The 16,540-nt window shown below is 42.1% G+C and overlaps 1 protein-coding gene across 2 annotated transcripts in view; it reads left to right on the forward strand.

Annotated features, from left to right (window-relative positions):
• ATP5F1A (ATP synthase F1 subunit alpha) overlaps positions 1 to 16,540 on the forward strand; it is a 288,472-nt gene that overhangs the window by 199,259 nt on the left and 72,673 nt on the right. For both annotated transcript variants that reach the window (XM_044081922.1, XM_044081915.1), the window contains exons 7-8: positions 5,943 to 6,094; positions 15,065 to 15,289. In XM_044081922.1, the coding sequence (XP_043937857.1) occupies positions 5,943 to 6,094; positions 15,065 to 15,289 (377 nt within the window). The remainder of the gene's footprint in view (positions 1 to 5,942; positions 6,095 to 15,064; positions 15,290 to 16,540) is intronic.

A 16,540-nucleotide genomic window follows, 5' to 3' on the forward strand; every position in this document is an offset into this window, starting at 1 on the left:
CACACTTTGGATATTCACAGGCAGTTGCGTTATTATTTGAGCAGGACTAAAGGGTTCAGACAGTCTCAGCAGTTGTTTGTTTCTTTTGCTTTGGGTTCTCAGGGGAAACCCGTTTCAAAACAAACTATTTCTAAGTGGATTGGCTTTTGTATTGCTTTTTGTTATTCTCATCATGGTAAGGAGATTCCGGCTGGAATCAGACCTCACTCCACTAGGGCTACTGCCACTTCTACAGCTTTTTTAAGGGGAGTAGCTACTAAAGATATTTTGGAAGCAGCTACTTGGAGTTCAGTGCATACTTTTTCTAAACATTACCAACTTCCTCTTTATTCCAAATCTAGGGCTGGATTTGCCACTGCAATCTTACAGGGCATTTTGGCAGCTCCCAATGCTTTATGATTTTGCCAGCCTCCCTTTACCTCTGCTTTGGGATTCTACCCATTTGTTAGTACTGCAGCAAGTGAGATGAAGAACATAGTACAGTTTTGTACCTACCATAAATGTAGATGTTCGAAGATCCACATTGCTGCAGTCAATACCCTCCCTCCTTCCCCTCTGTAGTTTGGAATGGTTGTATGGTTTGGGTGGTGGCTGTTATTTGTACATGCCTTTTGGGAAGTATTCTATTTTTGGCTGTGGCCTTTCTTTTTAGGGCCTTCTGACATCTGGGGCAAGAAAAGACTGAGGATATGACGTCGGTCATGCGCTTTAATACCCTGACGCTCTGATGTCAGATCTGAGCGCCCATGACCGACGTCAGCCTAATACTTTGGTATTCGGGCCGACAGAGGACAGCGGACTACCCATTTGTTAGGACTGCAGCAATGTGGATCTTCGAACATCTACATTTATGGTAGGTACAAAACTGTACTTTTCTCCTTAATTAACAGAAAGCAAAGATATTTCTTACTGAAAGCATTCTACTTCTAAAATCCTGCAGGGATTGGTTTACATGTTGTTTTGCTAGAGACACCACAGCCCTCACTTTTGTTCTGTTAACTTTATAACCCAGTAAAAGAAACAAATACAAAGATTTGTCAGCATGTTGTGGGAAATGCTATTTTGTTTTTGATCCATCACTATCAAAAGAGAAATGTTAAGAGCCACCTCACCCCCCCTAACAAGACACGGTGCTAAAATTTATTCTACCTACACTTAGAAATAGTTTTAACTCCCCAATTTTTTTTTTTTTTTTCTGCATACGCATGCATTCAGACTCAATAACGCATCTTTATAAACCTAAGACAGATGCATGCCTTCACTGCTGGCACTATTTTTAATAGCTCTCCCACTGCCACACATGTTAATATTCACAAACAGTGTACAGTAAAGGAAACAGGATGTACTCATTGGCCAATGACATTTTAAAGCATAACTGTTTTGCTGACACTGAAGGACTGACAATCTCATTGTACAGTGGTGTTAATGCAGTGGTGATAATTTAGAGGTTAACACCACTCTGCACATGTGCTGGTGCACATCAGCACACTATTACAATGGGGGGGGGGGGCTAAAGAGGTGAAGATTACACTGTAAAATACAAACAGTGAAGGGATGACCATTACAAAGTATGGAACCTCCACACTTTTCAGGCATCACAAATGTAAAAAAAAAGTCATGCATAAATTCTGTGCTCTGCAAAACAAGCACAGTATGCATTGCAGGTAGGAACCTATTACAAATGAAGCTAAGGTGCATAACACTAATGCTGTACTTACAAATACCTCTGTAAATTCACCAAGGTTTGGGTTGCATATTGTCCCTGTATCAGCACACCTAAATAATTTGGAATGTCAGAGAAAAGCGGAAAGGGTATGCGGTCCATCATGAAAAAAATAAATGAACAACGGTAATACTGTCCTGGTATACCTATATGCTTTATGTTCTTTCCATTTTGCAGTTAATACTGTAAAGACATTCTGTCTAGATTGAATGGAATAATTTTGTATGTATGCACCTTTGTAAATTTGTCTCACAGGTGCTTTGAATGTTTACTTGTGCTATCTGCCAGAGCTACATCTGAAACCGGCACTTCTTGGATCAGCACATTACCCGGTAACAAATTATAAATACTGATTATCACTGACATGCTGTATAATCCTAGCTGATCATTATCAGAAGTAGAACTTTAAAAACTGGTGCATTTATTTGATTAGTCATTGCAGAGTTCAAAATAGTCCAAGCCAAACCATCTTCTAGCCAAAGGAATTGTAACGCATCCTAAGATTTACTGACCACAGAAATATACATCTCTGCATCTGGAGGAATATGAGTGTTGTCTGCATTAAATGTTTTATCAAAAGCCAATTTGGCTTGTCCGGCACAAAGTATCAACTTTTGATGAGGACTGTTATATAAATGGAATTAAGTAAAATGTTTATGAAAAACTACTGATTGAACTGCATGTAGTAGACATTTTGTCCATGGGCCTCTGCTGAAAAGGGGTGTTTGAGCTCAGCCAGACTTTCCTGGTCAACAGTCATAAAATAAATGAGTGAGTGATAGAGTAAATAATCACTTATGGCAAACATCTAACAGTACAACATGCATGCAAGCAAGAAGCTATTAATAACCAAAGTAAAACACAACACTTCAAAAAATAAGATAAGGCAACAGAATAAACAATAAATCTACAGTGACTCGCCTGTGCTCTCAACAATCTGTTGTACTCAAGCTATCAAAGGTCATGGCGCAACTAAGTATTAAACTTTAAAAAATTTAACACCAATGCGCAGGCCATCATTTAAAAATAATGGACTTGTTCTAGCCTCGCTGCAGCTAACTGGTTTGTGTGTGCGCTCAACAATCATTATGGTTGGGTGGCTGAAATAATGGATACGGTGTTTACCTTGCAAACACAAGGTAGGGGGTTTGATTCTCACCTTTGAAAGGGAAATTGGCTAGGTTTAAAAAGGTCCATAAAGGTGGCTAGCCTAATATTTACCCATGAATAACAACATAATTATCCACCTGTAAATCCCCTACAAAATACATTTTCTATCCCCTTCTACTTTAGAACTTTTTTCCAAAAAGGACATGCAGGAACTGGTAGATAACAAAAAAAAAAAAAAAAAAAAAAAAAAAAAAAATATTTAAATAAATAAAAACATAAAAATAAGTCCTACGTCTTTCAGTGCTGGGACCCCTGCTTTTCTCTTTGCTTATTAATAATCTACATTATGATCTAACAAATATACACTGTATGCAGGTGATATTGGACTTACAAGTAGACATAAATTATCCAATTCATTATGTAAACGGCTACAAGAAGATTTTGCCAAGATTTGGAATTGTCTGGCTTTTAATAATGTAACTGTTTACCCAGTCTCTAAAGAGGAACAAGCTGTACTTTAAATCAACTGATTAGTATCTGGGGATTATGGTAGATAACAGATTATCCTATGGCAGACATATAGACCGCCAGGTTGACAAAGTTCTGAAACAACTAAAAGTACTTGATGACTCTTGTCACCTGCTTGCTGTTAAATTATAAGATTATATAGCCAAAAAAATGTCCTCATGCCATGCCTTCAATACAGCCTACCACTAATTTGTCTAAGATATTGACAAAATATTTCTGCTCTTCAAACAGCCAAGAACAGACTATTCAGATAAATTTATCATACAAGATATCATACAGAAAAGCAAATGGTGACTATTTAAGTTAATAACATTTTTTTTTATTAGAAGCCCTAACCTAAACTATACGGTATTAAAATGAAAGCCACTGCCACATTTAAAACACACCCTATTAATCAAAAGCCCTCAGTATAACCCAAGACATCCACATACTAAAATGACTACAAAGACATCCATAAAATAGCTACAAATATATCTGTGCCATGGCAATGAGAAAGATCTTTTTGCTCTATTTCTCAGTTAACATTTTTCTTATTGTTCACATTTGTTAGGTAGTTTATACTTGCTTAAGGTAAACTGAACATTAATGTAATAGCCATGTATGTATCTAGTTCACTGTTGTATATTTACATCATTTGTTCTTGCCCATGTATGTACTGCTATACATTTGTTTTTTGCCATTTGGCCAGGGGTCAGGACCAAATAGAATTCAGTGCTTATGATCAATTTGTTTCCATCCATGTCAACAACAAAAAATAAATAACTGATGGTTCCTAAGTTGCCCTAGTAAGAATTAGACTATAATCAATAATTCCCAACCACAGTGTTACATAGAAACAGTTACACAATCGGTGTAAATAATAAATAACAATGTTATCATTTAACCTAGTATAGTGATTAGTGTAAATAAAATTCATGTGAAAGCACAACTGTAGTAGGTATCTAAATATATTATGCATATTAATATCCTGGTACAGAATGCAGTGATTTGTATAAAGAACATTCATGAAAAAAAATCACAAATATGGTAGCTATTTGTGAATATTGCAAATGTTGGTTTGAAATGTAATTCAGAAGTAATCGTGAAAACAGTCTTTGGACCAGGTCACTTACTCAGTTAACAAATGTCACATGGAAAAAAAAAAACAATTTCATATATCCTTTGACTGGATTAGCCTCAAAAGGCAAGTGGCCTCTTTTCACGGGATACCTGAGGTGAAATTTATATTAACTAGCGGGAGTTTGGTCAGAGCACCTGCTAAACATCCCCTCTTGTCTTTGATAGGTACTGCGGTGGTGGTGCTGCGGTATGTCATCTGTAACTGTCTTCTGAATGGTGTTCTCTAACTGCATAATCTTGTAAATAATGCAATGTGTACTTCTGTATTTTCTGTATTGTTTCACCACCAGTTTGATGCTCAAACTGCTTAACTTGTAAATATTGTCTCATGCACACACTGCATAATTTGTTAATATTGTTTGATGCTCAAACTGCTTAATTTTGTAAACATCGTAACACATATTGTAACCCTTCTTTCTGGAGCTTTTCTCCCCAGGACTCCATTGAAAACTGGTTCATATTGGCCCAATGGACTATCCTGGTAAACAAATACAAATAAATAAATAAATCTATCTCTTAGTGCAGAATATTAGAACTGAGCTGTTGAGTGAATTACTTCCTACTTACAGGCTTGGATTCCCTTGACCTTTTTCTGAGGTGCAGGGCTGCATTTGCCTACTGTGTGACCTTGAGCAACTTTTCTTAACCAGATGTTGACTTGGGGCAATTGTGGGAAATTGGGCTAGGCTTCTTGCTGGTCTATAAGACTGCAAACCATACCTGGCCTGAGCAAGGGGCTTGTTTTTGAAGGGTCCTCTGATGGCTACTCTTTTTTTCAGTCCCAACCTTAAGCTAATTCTTGTAAATAAAGTAATTTTATACTGCAGCAGTGATCACTTTTGAACAAGGTACAGTTTTGCGCGTAGCTCTCAAGAATTCATACTGCAGTAAGAGGATTCATTGTTGCAGTTCTGGTTAAGACGTTTTACTACAGCTGTGTGCCCTCTAGTAATAGTCAGTTAAGCAGCTGTAATTTGTTCAAATAGTAGGTTCACTGTTGTGTCCTGCTGCAGTTTCACAGCTGTTTCTCCTGGTTTTCATAATTGCAGTGCTGTTCTTTGGAAGGGTTCTTTACTGTGCTGTACAGGCACTTGTTTTTCCCAACATCGTCTGCCTCTGGTTCAGTACAGACTTTCAAGCTGTTGGAGAAAGTTTTCATAACTTTGGCCATTCCCAAAAAAGTTTGGGCAGCTTTCCCTTTTAATAGAGTGCTGTAGTGTGTGAGGCATGTGGAGAGGTTGGCATTATTTGAGGATATTGACCAGCTCTGTAAATGTCCATCTGTGTATTGTGTAATTCTGCAGTGCTCTTACTTTAACACTTACATTATAGTGGGTATATTTTCACAACTGTACTTGCCATAGTATTCTATGGCATACTGCAGGCTGCTCAGGTTGAGGATACTTGTTGTGAATTAAATTTTGAGAGTCTAGGTTGAATGCTGAATTCACTCTTGTTACAGATGCGATGAAGTACACCATTGTGGTCTCTGCAACTGCCTCAGATGCTGCTCCTCTGCAGTACTTGGCTCCATACTCTGGCTGCTCAATGGGAGAATACTTCAGGGACAACGGAAAACATGCATTAATCATTTATGATGACTTGTCTAAACAGGTAAGTCCCTTGCTATCTTTTCAGTGAAAGTGTTTCAGGGACATGGAATACTATTTATACGCGAGCTGTCTTAACTTTGAATAGGGCAACACTAGGGGATTTTATGGCACATCACATCCTTTTCTGTTTCCCCATTAGCCAAAAATTACAGTACCTGTTTTGCTGGGGATGGAGACTTTCTCCTGTGATCTAGTACTATCCATAGATGTTCTTCGTGTTTCACTGTTGCAGTCATTACATTTGGGTAATCTGCTGGCAGGCTGCCCTCAATCGGCCTGAATTCCAAAGTCTTGGGTCCTGTGTCTGTTGCTGTCTTCTCTTTCATGTCGTCAAGGGTATAAAACATGCAGCAGACGCCATTTTCTTTAGTCTTTCTTGCTGCGCGGTGCCCGAAGCAGAAGCAGATTTTGCAAGTGCCGGTCGGCCGACTACTGAAATATTTGATTTGAGTTTCAGAACCTAAGTCTTCACTAAAGCTAAGTACCCCATTGGGGAAACTTTTTTTTTTTTGCTTTTTACCGATGTCAGAAAGTTAATTGGATTTCTTGTGGGAAGCAAATACCTCATAAGGATTTCCATTTGTACTGTATTCCTTGCCTAGGCCCCAATCACAAAGTGCATGGTTGTCTGTTTTGTGCAAGATTTAACCAACGCTCTAAGCGTCTGTATAGTTTTGCATCAAAGTATTTTGGAAACCGATTTAACTACCCAGAAATGTCGTCTGATAGCAATCAGACTATTGGAGTACATAAAAAACGCAAGGAAAAGGACAAAGGCAGTAGAGATCCAAAACAGACTACAAAGCTTCTCCTAAGCCAGTCGCCGGTACTCAGTGAGGCGCTTTCACAGCCCCTGATAACCGCTAACTTAGTCGCAGGCCTCTACAGACACCCATGTGGAGTCTGGCATGCCGCTAGATACTCAAGGTATTGGACTGACTGATGTATTGCCCTCTGATGGGTCCAGAGCCGCTGAGCAGGCACCGGCTTCTGAGGGTGTATTCAGACCAACATTTGTATATCAAACCGACAGCTGCAAAACCAAATACAAAAGCAACTTCTAAAACTAAAAAACCGATGCATGAGCCCACGTGCACAGGCCTCTATGCCTAAAAAACAGATCAAAATGGCCGAAGACCTTATTACCTTGATCAGGGGTGTACCCATCCCCCTCCAGATAAGAGGCCTAGGCAAGACACTGTAATCTTCAGATCAGGTTTCTATTTCTTCTCATTCCTCTTCTGATCAGGAATTATCTTTACCTCCCTATGAGGATTCTGATGCTGAGGAGTCTATTCCATCTTTATCTCCTCCTGAGGATTATTCATTTGGAGAAACCTTGCATACTTTGAGAGAGCATTTTCACTGGGAGAGTCAAGACTTCTCAGAATCAAAAGAGGCTCGGGGATTTCCTTTTTCTCCCTCAGCACAAGCCTTTAGCCATTCCCCCTGTTTTAGACATTGTTGGTGTTTTGAGTTGTTTGACCCCTGACTCCTTACCTCCGGCTCCCAGTAAGCCTGACAGATATTACAGGGTCCCTGACTCTAATAAATTTTTATTTAAAAACCCTGCTGCTGATCCTGAAACTATTTCAAAGGTTCCAAAGGGAGTTAAGGCCTCAACAGCAAAAAATCCTACCCCTTCTGACAGATTCAAGGGCACTAGACAGATGGGGGGGGGGGGGGGGGGGAGGTTTGTACATCTGCAACCTTGGCAATCGGGGGCCTTAAACTGTCAATTTCATATGCTTAAGTACCAGCATGTTATGGGATTGATGAAACAGAAAATGATTTCAGAAAGTGCAGAAAATAAAGAATTGCAGGAATTATTGCATGCAGCTGAACAAGTTGGAAAGCATACTTTGCAATGTGGTTTTGGTTCCTTAGAGGCCTCCTGCAGGGCTGCAGTTACTGGATCTGTGATTAGGAGGTATGCCTGGTTAAAGGAACAAAATTTACCTGATCATGTTAAAGCTAAATTGCTAGATACACCTTTACAGCATGATTCTCTGTTTGGTGTTAAGGCAGAAGATGTTTTAAAGAAAATGGAAGACTAAGCAAAGTCTATGCAAACTGTTAGACTTACAAGTGCAGCCACTAAGATTCAGTAGACACTGGCCTACAAAAATTTGGTCCTTTCCTGTGTCAGAGCTCAAAGGGGCAAATCCAGACGCCCTAAGGGTTCCAGATATCAGGTGCAGGATTCATACAGGTTAAAGCAATGGGACGCTTCCACCTCCAAATCTGGAGGAGATAAAGCGCAAACCTACAGAAAGCAATCTCAATGACTTCCTCGGCCTACCCCAAGCACTTATCTTTTGGCAGCCCCCATGGGTGAAAATTAGCACTTCTTGCTCAAAATTGACGGTCAGTAACCCAGGACAAGTGGGTAATAAACATCGTGCATCAGGGATAAAGATTCCATTTCCACACACTGCCAATGGCAAATGGTTGGCCAGATCTGCCAAAAAATCAATGGGCAGAGGCACAGAAACAAGTTACGTCCCTCATGGATAATGGGGGCCATTCAGACAGTACCAGAACAGGAAAAAGGACAAGGTTTTACTCAAGACTGTTGGTACCCAGAAAGGATGAGGCCTGGCAGCCAATACTGGATTTATCGATTTTGAACACATACCTAGGCATTCCAAAATTCAAAATGCTGACTTTGCAGCAGCTTCTGCCCATGTTGGGCAAGAATGCTTGGCTGGTGATTTTAGACCTAAGAGGCGTACCTGCATGTCCCAATAAGAAAATTGTGCAGAAGATGCCTCAGATTCAAGGCTGGCTTATTGCATTACCAGTTCTCTGCACTGCCCTTTGGCTTATCTGCTGCACCCAGGGTCTTTACAAATTGCCTGGCACCAGTAATTGCATTTTGCAGACAAAGTATATAAATATATCCTTACTTGGACGACTGCCTTATTCAAGCAGAGAAGGACACACTTCGACACCTGGCGTTTGTGAAAAGGCTTCTAACATGTCTAGGGTACACAATAAACCAAAAGGAAATCACAACTGGTACCCTCTCAAAAGATAACATTCCTGGGTGCAAGCTTGGATGCAACTGCCCAGATGGCTTACCTCACGCCAGACAAGCAAAGGCAGCTGACTGCTTACTTCAAACTGATAGCTACAAAAACCCAGTCTTCTGCAAGACAAATTCTGCAGGCTCTGGACTTCATGGCATCCTGCCTCCTACTAATTCTATGTGCAAGACTGCATATGAGGAAACTTCAGTGGTACCTAAAGTTTGAGTCAACATGCACACAGTCTGGAAACAATGATTCCTCTTACCCTGCCTACAACAGGAGTTTCTGTGGTGGGCAAAGGCATGTCCCCAAAACATGGGACTGCCCTTCAGCTTATCCCCTGCCAGCCAAATTTTAACAGATGCATCAGACTATGCCTGGGGGGCCCACATGGCAGGAAGATGCATTCCGGGCTTATGGGCACCAAAACAAATGCATCTACATATCAACCAGAAGGAGATGCTAGCTGTTCAAAAGGCCCTAGCAGCCTTCAAGGACTGACTTCAGCCAGGACAACTACTGATAAAGACGGACAGCACCACAGTCATGTGGTATATAAACAAGCAAGGGGGCACGCACTCATACCCCCTTTGCAGACTAGCCATGGCACTGTGGGACACTGCTTTGACCTACCAAATACATCTTCAAGCTCAATTCTTGCCAGGAAAACAAAACACTCTGGCAGACTATTTAAGCAGAAACCTTATGGATCCTCACGAGTGAAAACTAAATCCATAAGTCTTCAACATGAGAGATGGGGGAGCCCAGACATAGATCTATTTGCCTCTCCCCAAGATTACCAATTGAAAAGATTCTGCACAAGGACTTATCACAGGCAAGCACGGAAAGTGGACACCCTATCCTTCAGCTGGAAAAACCTATCAGTTTACGCCTTTTCTCCTCTGCCTCTTCTACCCAGGGTCCTCCTAAAAGTCGGACAAGAGAAGCCAAAGATGATACTAATTGCCCCGGACTGGCCCTGCCAATACTGGTACCCAATCCTAAGGAACTTGGCTCAATACCCAGCTTGGACCTTGCCTCAGACCACAACTACTGTCCCAGCAAAATCAGAGATCCTGCACAATCAACTACAGACTCTGAACCTGGCAGCATGGCTAATCATGTAGTCATACAAACAACACCTCTCAGTAAAGCAGTGATGGATGGATGTCATTTGCAAGCCAGAAGGCCTAGCACTAGAAAATCTTATGCTGACAAATGGAAGAGATTCTGTGCTTGGAATCATTCAAGCACAAGGAACGGATGCAGCACAACCAAATATTCCTCTTGTATTACAATACTTAACTGAGATACTTGACAAAGGCCTGTCTTTCTCATCAATCAAAATCCCATGCTTCTGCCATTTTGGCTCATTAGAATACAGAGCCACCGATCTTTTCTCATCCTTTACTAAAGCAGTACCTTAGAGGAGCCAAAAATTTTTAAGGCCTCCTAGATCACCATTACCTGCATGAGACCTCAACTATGTGTTGGAAAAGCTCGCTCTACCACCATTTGAACTAGCTGCTACTGCTGATCTAAAGTTCTTATCGTGGAAAACAGCTCTGCTACTAGCAATTAGTTCAGGAAGAAGAGTTTCAGAGCTACAGGTCCTCATGGCTGTAGAGCCTTTTATCATCTTTTACCCAGACAGGGCGTGAAGGACAAATCCTACTTTTATGCCTAAGGTGGTTTCCAGTGTGGCTCTTAACCAAACAATTCACCTGCCAACTTTTTATTCAAATCCGCAGAACAAGGGGGAGAATTCTGCATTCCTTGTACGTACAGACAACTAAGATTCTACTTGAGCAGGACAAGAGCTCTAAGAAACTGAGCAATTAAGTGTCATATAGGTTCATAGGTTCATACTAGGCTATCTGCCCTAGGGCATTTATAAGCCTAGCCAGAGTGTGTGTGGCTTTCACCACCCCTTGGGATGAGAATACTATACCCATTAGTTTGCTGTGCCTCTGTCCAGCAGTGACAGAGATGATTCCCGGGGTAAACCTACGATCTCCCATCCACTCGTCAAGGTTTCTCTTGAACAGAGTCAGTGAGGGGCTCTGCCTCACATGGACTGGGATTCTGTTCCATAGTGTAGGGAGTCTCTGGGTGATGAATCTGTCCCTCCAGCACGTCCTATTTATATCGGTGTTGAGGTTTAAGTCTCTTGCTCTCGTGGCTCTGGTGGATTTGGATTTTTTGAGGTGGAGCATGTCCATTAATTCCGGGTTGGACATGGCCTTGTATGTCAGGCACAGATCACCTCTGAGCAGACTGTATGCGACTGAATAGAGCTGGAGTTTCTTCAGTCGGGCAGCGTATGACACATGTTTGAGCCTCTTTATCCTTTTGGTGAGGAACTTTTGGGGTCTTTCCAACTGCTGCAGGTGTCTGGTAAGGTACATTCCGAATGGGGCGTTGTACTCAATCATTGGTCTGATAAGTGAAGAGTACAGGTGTACAATGACCTCTCCTGATCTGGATGTGAATCCCTTCATGATCAGGTGGGCAGTGTAAAAGGTCTTCCTAACCACTTTGGCAATGTGAGTGTCAGAAGAGAGGTTACTGTCAACTTGGGTCCCCAGGTCCCTGATAACTTCTTCCATGTTTAATGGATTACCACCTATGTGGTAATTAGGGGTTACCTTGTTTTTCCCAAAGGGTATGACTATACATTTTTTGGCATTTAGCTTAAGGCCATGGCTCTGGCACCAGTTATCCATTTCTATGAGACCTCTCTGGAGGATGTCTGTGTCTGGAGTGTCAATTATGGTGCCCAGTTTGCAGTCCTCTGCAAATTTTGTCAGCCACAATCCCCCTATGTTTGCCTGCACTTAAGAAAAATAAATGCTGAACAAGAGGGGGCCCAGCACTGAGCCCTGTGGGACACCGCTCGTGACCGGCTTAGTCTGACATGGCACCAGCAACTCTAACCCTGTGGGTTCTGTCCTTGAGCCAGTTTGCAACCCATCTTGTGACCTATGGGTTTACATCTAAGCTGGTGAGCTTTTCTATGATGCTCGAGTGGGGTATTGTGTCTAACGCTTTTGCTAGGTCAAGGTAGGCTGTGTGAACTGCCTTACCCTCATAAATGGCCTTAGTGACTGTTTCGAAAAAGTCGACCAAGTTCAAGAGGCAGGATCTGCCCTTGACTAAGCCAAATTGGGTAGGATCCAGTGTCTGTAGGTCCCCGATGTCTTTATGAGTTCCATTATGATCCTCTCCATAGCCTTGCAGACAAGGCTCGTCAAGCTTATGGGGCGGTAATTTCCAGGGTCCGTAGAAGCACCGCCTTTGTGGAGTGGGACCACAGTTGCCGTACGCCATTCTTTGGGTACGTATCCTGTAGTAAGGCTAAGATTAAACAGCAGCCTTATGTGTGGGTTTAGTTCCTCAGTGAGTTTGTGTAGCACACAGCCGGGGACACCGTCTGGTCCCATAGATGCTGTGTTTTTTGCTTTAGAGAGAGCAGCTCTCACCTGGGCATCTGAGATGTTTGGGAGGCTAGACTCTGGTGGGATAGATATTTCTCCTTTTTGGGGGGGGGGGAGAAATTTGCACTGAACCTGTCTGCCAGTATGTTGGCAATGTCTGTGGGTTCAGTGATTTTTGTATCATTTTGGACTAATTCTGAGCATATCTGGGAGTTTCCACCCAGGTTTCTAACATAGCTAAAGAAGGCCTTATGATTGTCTTTTGTGTCTTTTCTCCCAAAGTTGGCCTTGGATGATTTTGAGTGATCATAGTTTTTTGCTAGTACTGATCAGAGATGCCTTCCCTTTTAGGGATTTTGCTGTGTCATGTAGTAGCTTTCTCCTCTTGTTGTAGAGTTTGTTTATGGCTGGGGTCCACCAGACCGGGCGCCTGCCTTTGGTGGAAAGGGTCTTGATTTTATTGGATTGCTTGATCCATACATTCCTGGAGGTGCTCGTAGAAGGCATTTGTAAGGGTTTCAGCAGCGTAGGTTGTGGTTTCCACTGGCTCGGGGGCCTTGAAGGATACCACTCCAGTCTTAAGTGTGAAATTTGCTTTTGAGAAGTTCTTCACTGTGGTCTTTTTTGCTGGGGTTGGGGGCGGGATGTTAATCTCCAGTGAGATTAATTTATGGTCTGATCTCACCAATGAGGGATATACTTCAGGTGTGGAGCATTTTGTCCCCATGTTTGTGATCAGGTCTAGTATATTTTCTCCTCTTGTGGGAATGGTGACTAGTTGTTCCATAGCATTTGAATTTATGAACTCCAGGTACCTTTGGGCTAGGGTGTTGGGGCTTGAGTAATGTTCCCAGTCTGTTAGGGTAGTTGAAGTCACCCAGTATGATGGTGTTTGGAGAGACATTCATACTCTCCAGTGTCTTCAGGAAGGCTGTGTGGGTTTCCTCAGTTTGAGGGTGGTCTGTAGCATGCTACAAACTGTAGGGCAGTTTTACCTATGGTTAATTGCACCTGGATGGTCTCCGATGCTTCGTGCATTGCCACTAACCTGGAGGTGTGGGTATCCTTTATGAATATGGATACTCCCCCTCCTTTTGTGGTTTGGTCCGGATTTTGGGGCCGGAACGCATGATATGAGGTATAGTGCTGGGGTGCTCTCAGGAGCCTTGAACCAGGTTTCAGTCACAGCACCGACATCGATGTTCTCCATACTGAGGAGGGCTTCGAGGGCATGCATCTTGAGGTTTAGACTTCTGGCAGAAGTCATATGCTGCAGAATCAGAAGTGAAGTCTCTTTCAACGCAGATAATTTCAAAGTGGATAAGCCACTGCATTCGTTTCTGCTTCTTACACCATGGTAAACCTGTGCCCAAGGGCATTAGGTCTCATTCCACCAGAGCTGCAGCTACTTCAACAGCCTTTCTCAGAGGAGTGCCAACCATAGACATTCTAGAGGCTGCTAATTGGAGTTCTGTTCACGCCTTTACAAAGCACTACCATTTGCCTCTCTACTCTTAAGTCTGGGGCAGGCTTTGCCACTGCAGTGCTGCAGGGCCTTCTAGCCACACCTAATGCCGTTTAGCTCCAGCCTCCCAACCGTAGCTTTGGGATTCTACCCAAATGTAATGACTGCAACAGTGAAACACTAAGAACATAGTAAAGTTGTGTACACTTTAAATGTAGATGTTAGTGTATTCACTGTTGCAGTCCAGGTTACCCTCCCTCCATCCCCTGTCATTCTGAAGTTCATCTTTCCTTTTCTATCTTCTACAGTCTATGGGGTGTATTTGCTTGTAGATGAAGGTAAAGTTTATATTGATGCATGGGTATATATATATCTATATATAATTTTGCTACCTTATTTGGGGGCATCTGACATTGGGGGCAAGAAAAACTAAAGAAAATGCCATCGGCTGCATGTTTTATACCTCTGACGTCATGGAAAAGACCACAACCGACGCAGGACCCAAGACTTTGGTAATCTGCTGGCAGGTTGCCCTCAGTCGGCCTGAATTCCAAAGTGTAATGACTGTAACAGTGAATGCACTCTAACATTTACAGTAAGTGTACACAACTGTACTTTTACTTCCCTACCCACCCAAGTACAGTGCTTGGAGTTGTACTTCATGATTTCCCCTTGGGCGTTTCATTGCTGGATGCTGCTAGTGTATGCCACATTGGAATTGTTGAGTTCTTTGCAAATGTCTCATCCCCCTCCTTGTCAGGCTATACTTTTCAATGTCCATGTATGCATCAGGGGACTCGCATTGGTGTCCCACAGCCATGGTACTTTGTTTGCGTAATGCATGAAGCAGAGATGGTGGTTAGTCCATAAGGTTTATAAGTCGATGTTATAAATGAGGAAACTGATATTTGGTATTTTAAACAGATGTGGATCCTGGAAAATTTTCCATTTTTTGTTAATTTCAAACTAGAATGTTCAGAAAGCTGTAATTGGTAGTTTTAAGAAAGTAAAAATTTTCCTTTTTTTTATTCTTGTAGGCTGTTGCCTACCGTCAGATGTCATTGTTGCTGCGTCGGCCTCCAGGACGTGAGGCATACCCTGGAGATGTGTTCTATTTGCATTCCCGTCTTCTTGAGAGGGCAGCCAAGATGAATGACAACTTTGGTGGTGGTTCTTTGACTGCACTGCCAGTCATCGAAACTCAGGCTGGTGATGTGTCTGCTTACATTCCAACTAATGTGATTTCCATTACTGATGGACAGGTGAGGTGAATGAACACTTGTTTTAAGTAGCTGACTTAATATTTGCTGTGTGTTCCACTGTTGGCTTTCATTTTAATATTGTTCACCTAAGTTGAATTGCAGTGCTCTTCCTTATTACTGACTAGGATTTAAGGTCCCTTTTGTGAACGGTCTATTCTTTATATGCCAAGAAAGTTGGGGAGTCTTCCGTGAAATTGTGAGCAGGTATTGCCTGTATATACTTGCAGTAACACATTTTCTTAATGCTACCAGATTACCAAGGTAAACTTTTGGTCTGGTTTACAGAAAAGGTGGTCAGAAACCATTTGGTTAAATGATTTCAAAATGGACTATTCATGCAGTTTGCAGATGTAAAACAAAGTACTGAGTGGCTGTATATAGATGGTGTCCAGTAATTGCGTAGTTGGAGATTTGAACGTCCATCCTTGATTTCTAGCACTAAGATGTACCAGAAGAGCTTTGTGGTTTTAGGCCATCTTTAATAAACTGGTAATTGCTGTGGGGGTTGGGATTTCAGCTAATTTGTAGACTTACTAATGCAGTAAAAGTTTGAATGAAAGCCAAATATGACACTTTGCGGGTTGTGGGGAAGCGAGTTAACTTGTGCAAGTTCAGTGCTTTTAAAATCACTAGCAAAAGTAGGTTCATAGGTAATTAATGGGCATTTAGGCTAGGAAACTGAGCACCTAGCTTAACCTTCCTATTGGCTTAGAGCACTGTACTGTTAGCCGCAGAGTTGGCAAATGGTGCCCAGTGGAATCAAATCCTCTAATACAGGCAGCTGTTTGCTAATGGGTCATAGCATTAATTCTCCAGAGTAGCTGCTAGGCACTACCACTGCTATCTTGTCTTGTTGGGTATCTATGCAGTTAGAGGAAGGTGCATCCTCCTGAGTGGTGCCAAAAAGCAAGTCGTCCAGATCTGCTTGTGGGCGTTTTGTTTCTGATGCCCGTATTCTGGTAGAGAGCAGGGAACTCTAGTTGTCACTATGTGATGGATGGTTAAGACTCCTAAGGTGCTGTTAAACTGAAAAGCAAACCCTAGACACCAATTCTCTTGTTCTTTTCGCTTCTGCCAGAACTAGGCAGACCTACCCCTAATGGTCACCTTGTCAAGATTGGGAAGAGATTGTTGCAGGCCATGACCTGAATGAGGCTGCAGGTTAACTATTGGTGTTTGGGGGGGGGGGCACACTCGGAATTTTGAGACTGGCTTCTGTAGACCAGATGTCCTTTCTGTTTGTCAGATGTT

Source organism: Protopterus annectens, chromosome 1.part1, assembly GCF_019279795.1.
Source record: "Protopterus annectens isolate FY-2018-M chromosome 1.part1, PAN1.0, whole genome shotgun sequence".
Classification (NCBI taxonomy): domain Eukaryota; kingdom Metazoa; phylum Chordata; order Ceratodontiformes; family Protopteridae; genus Protopterus; species Protopterus annectens.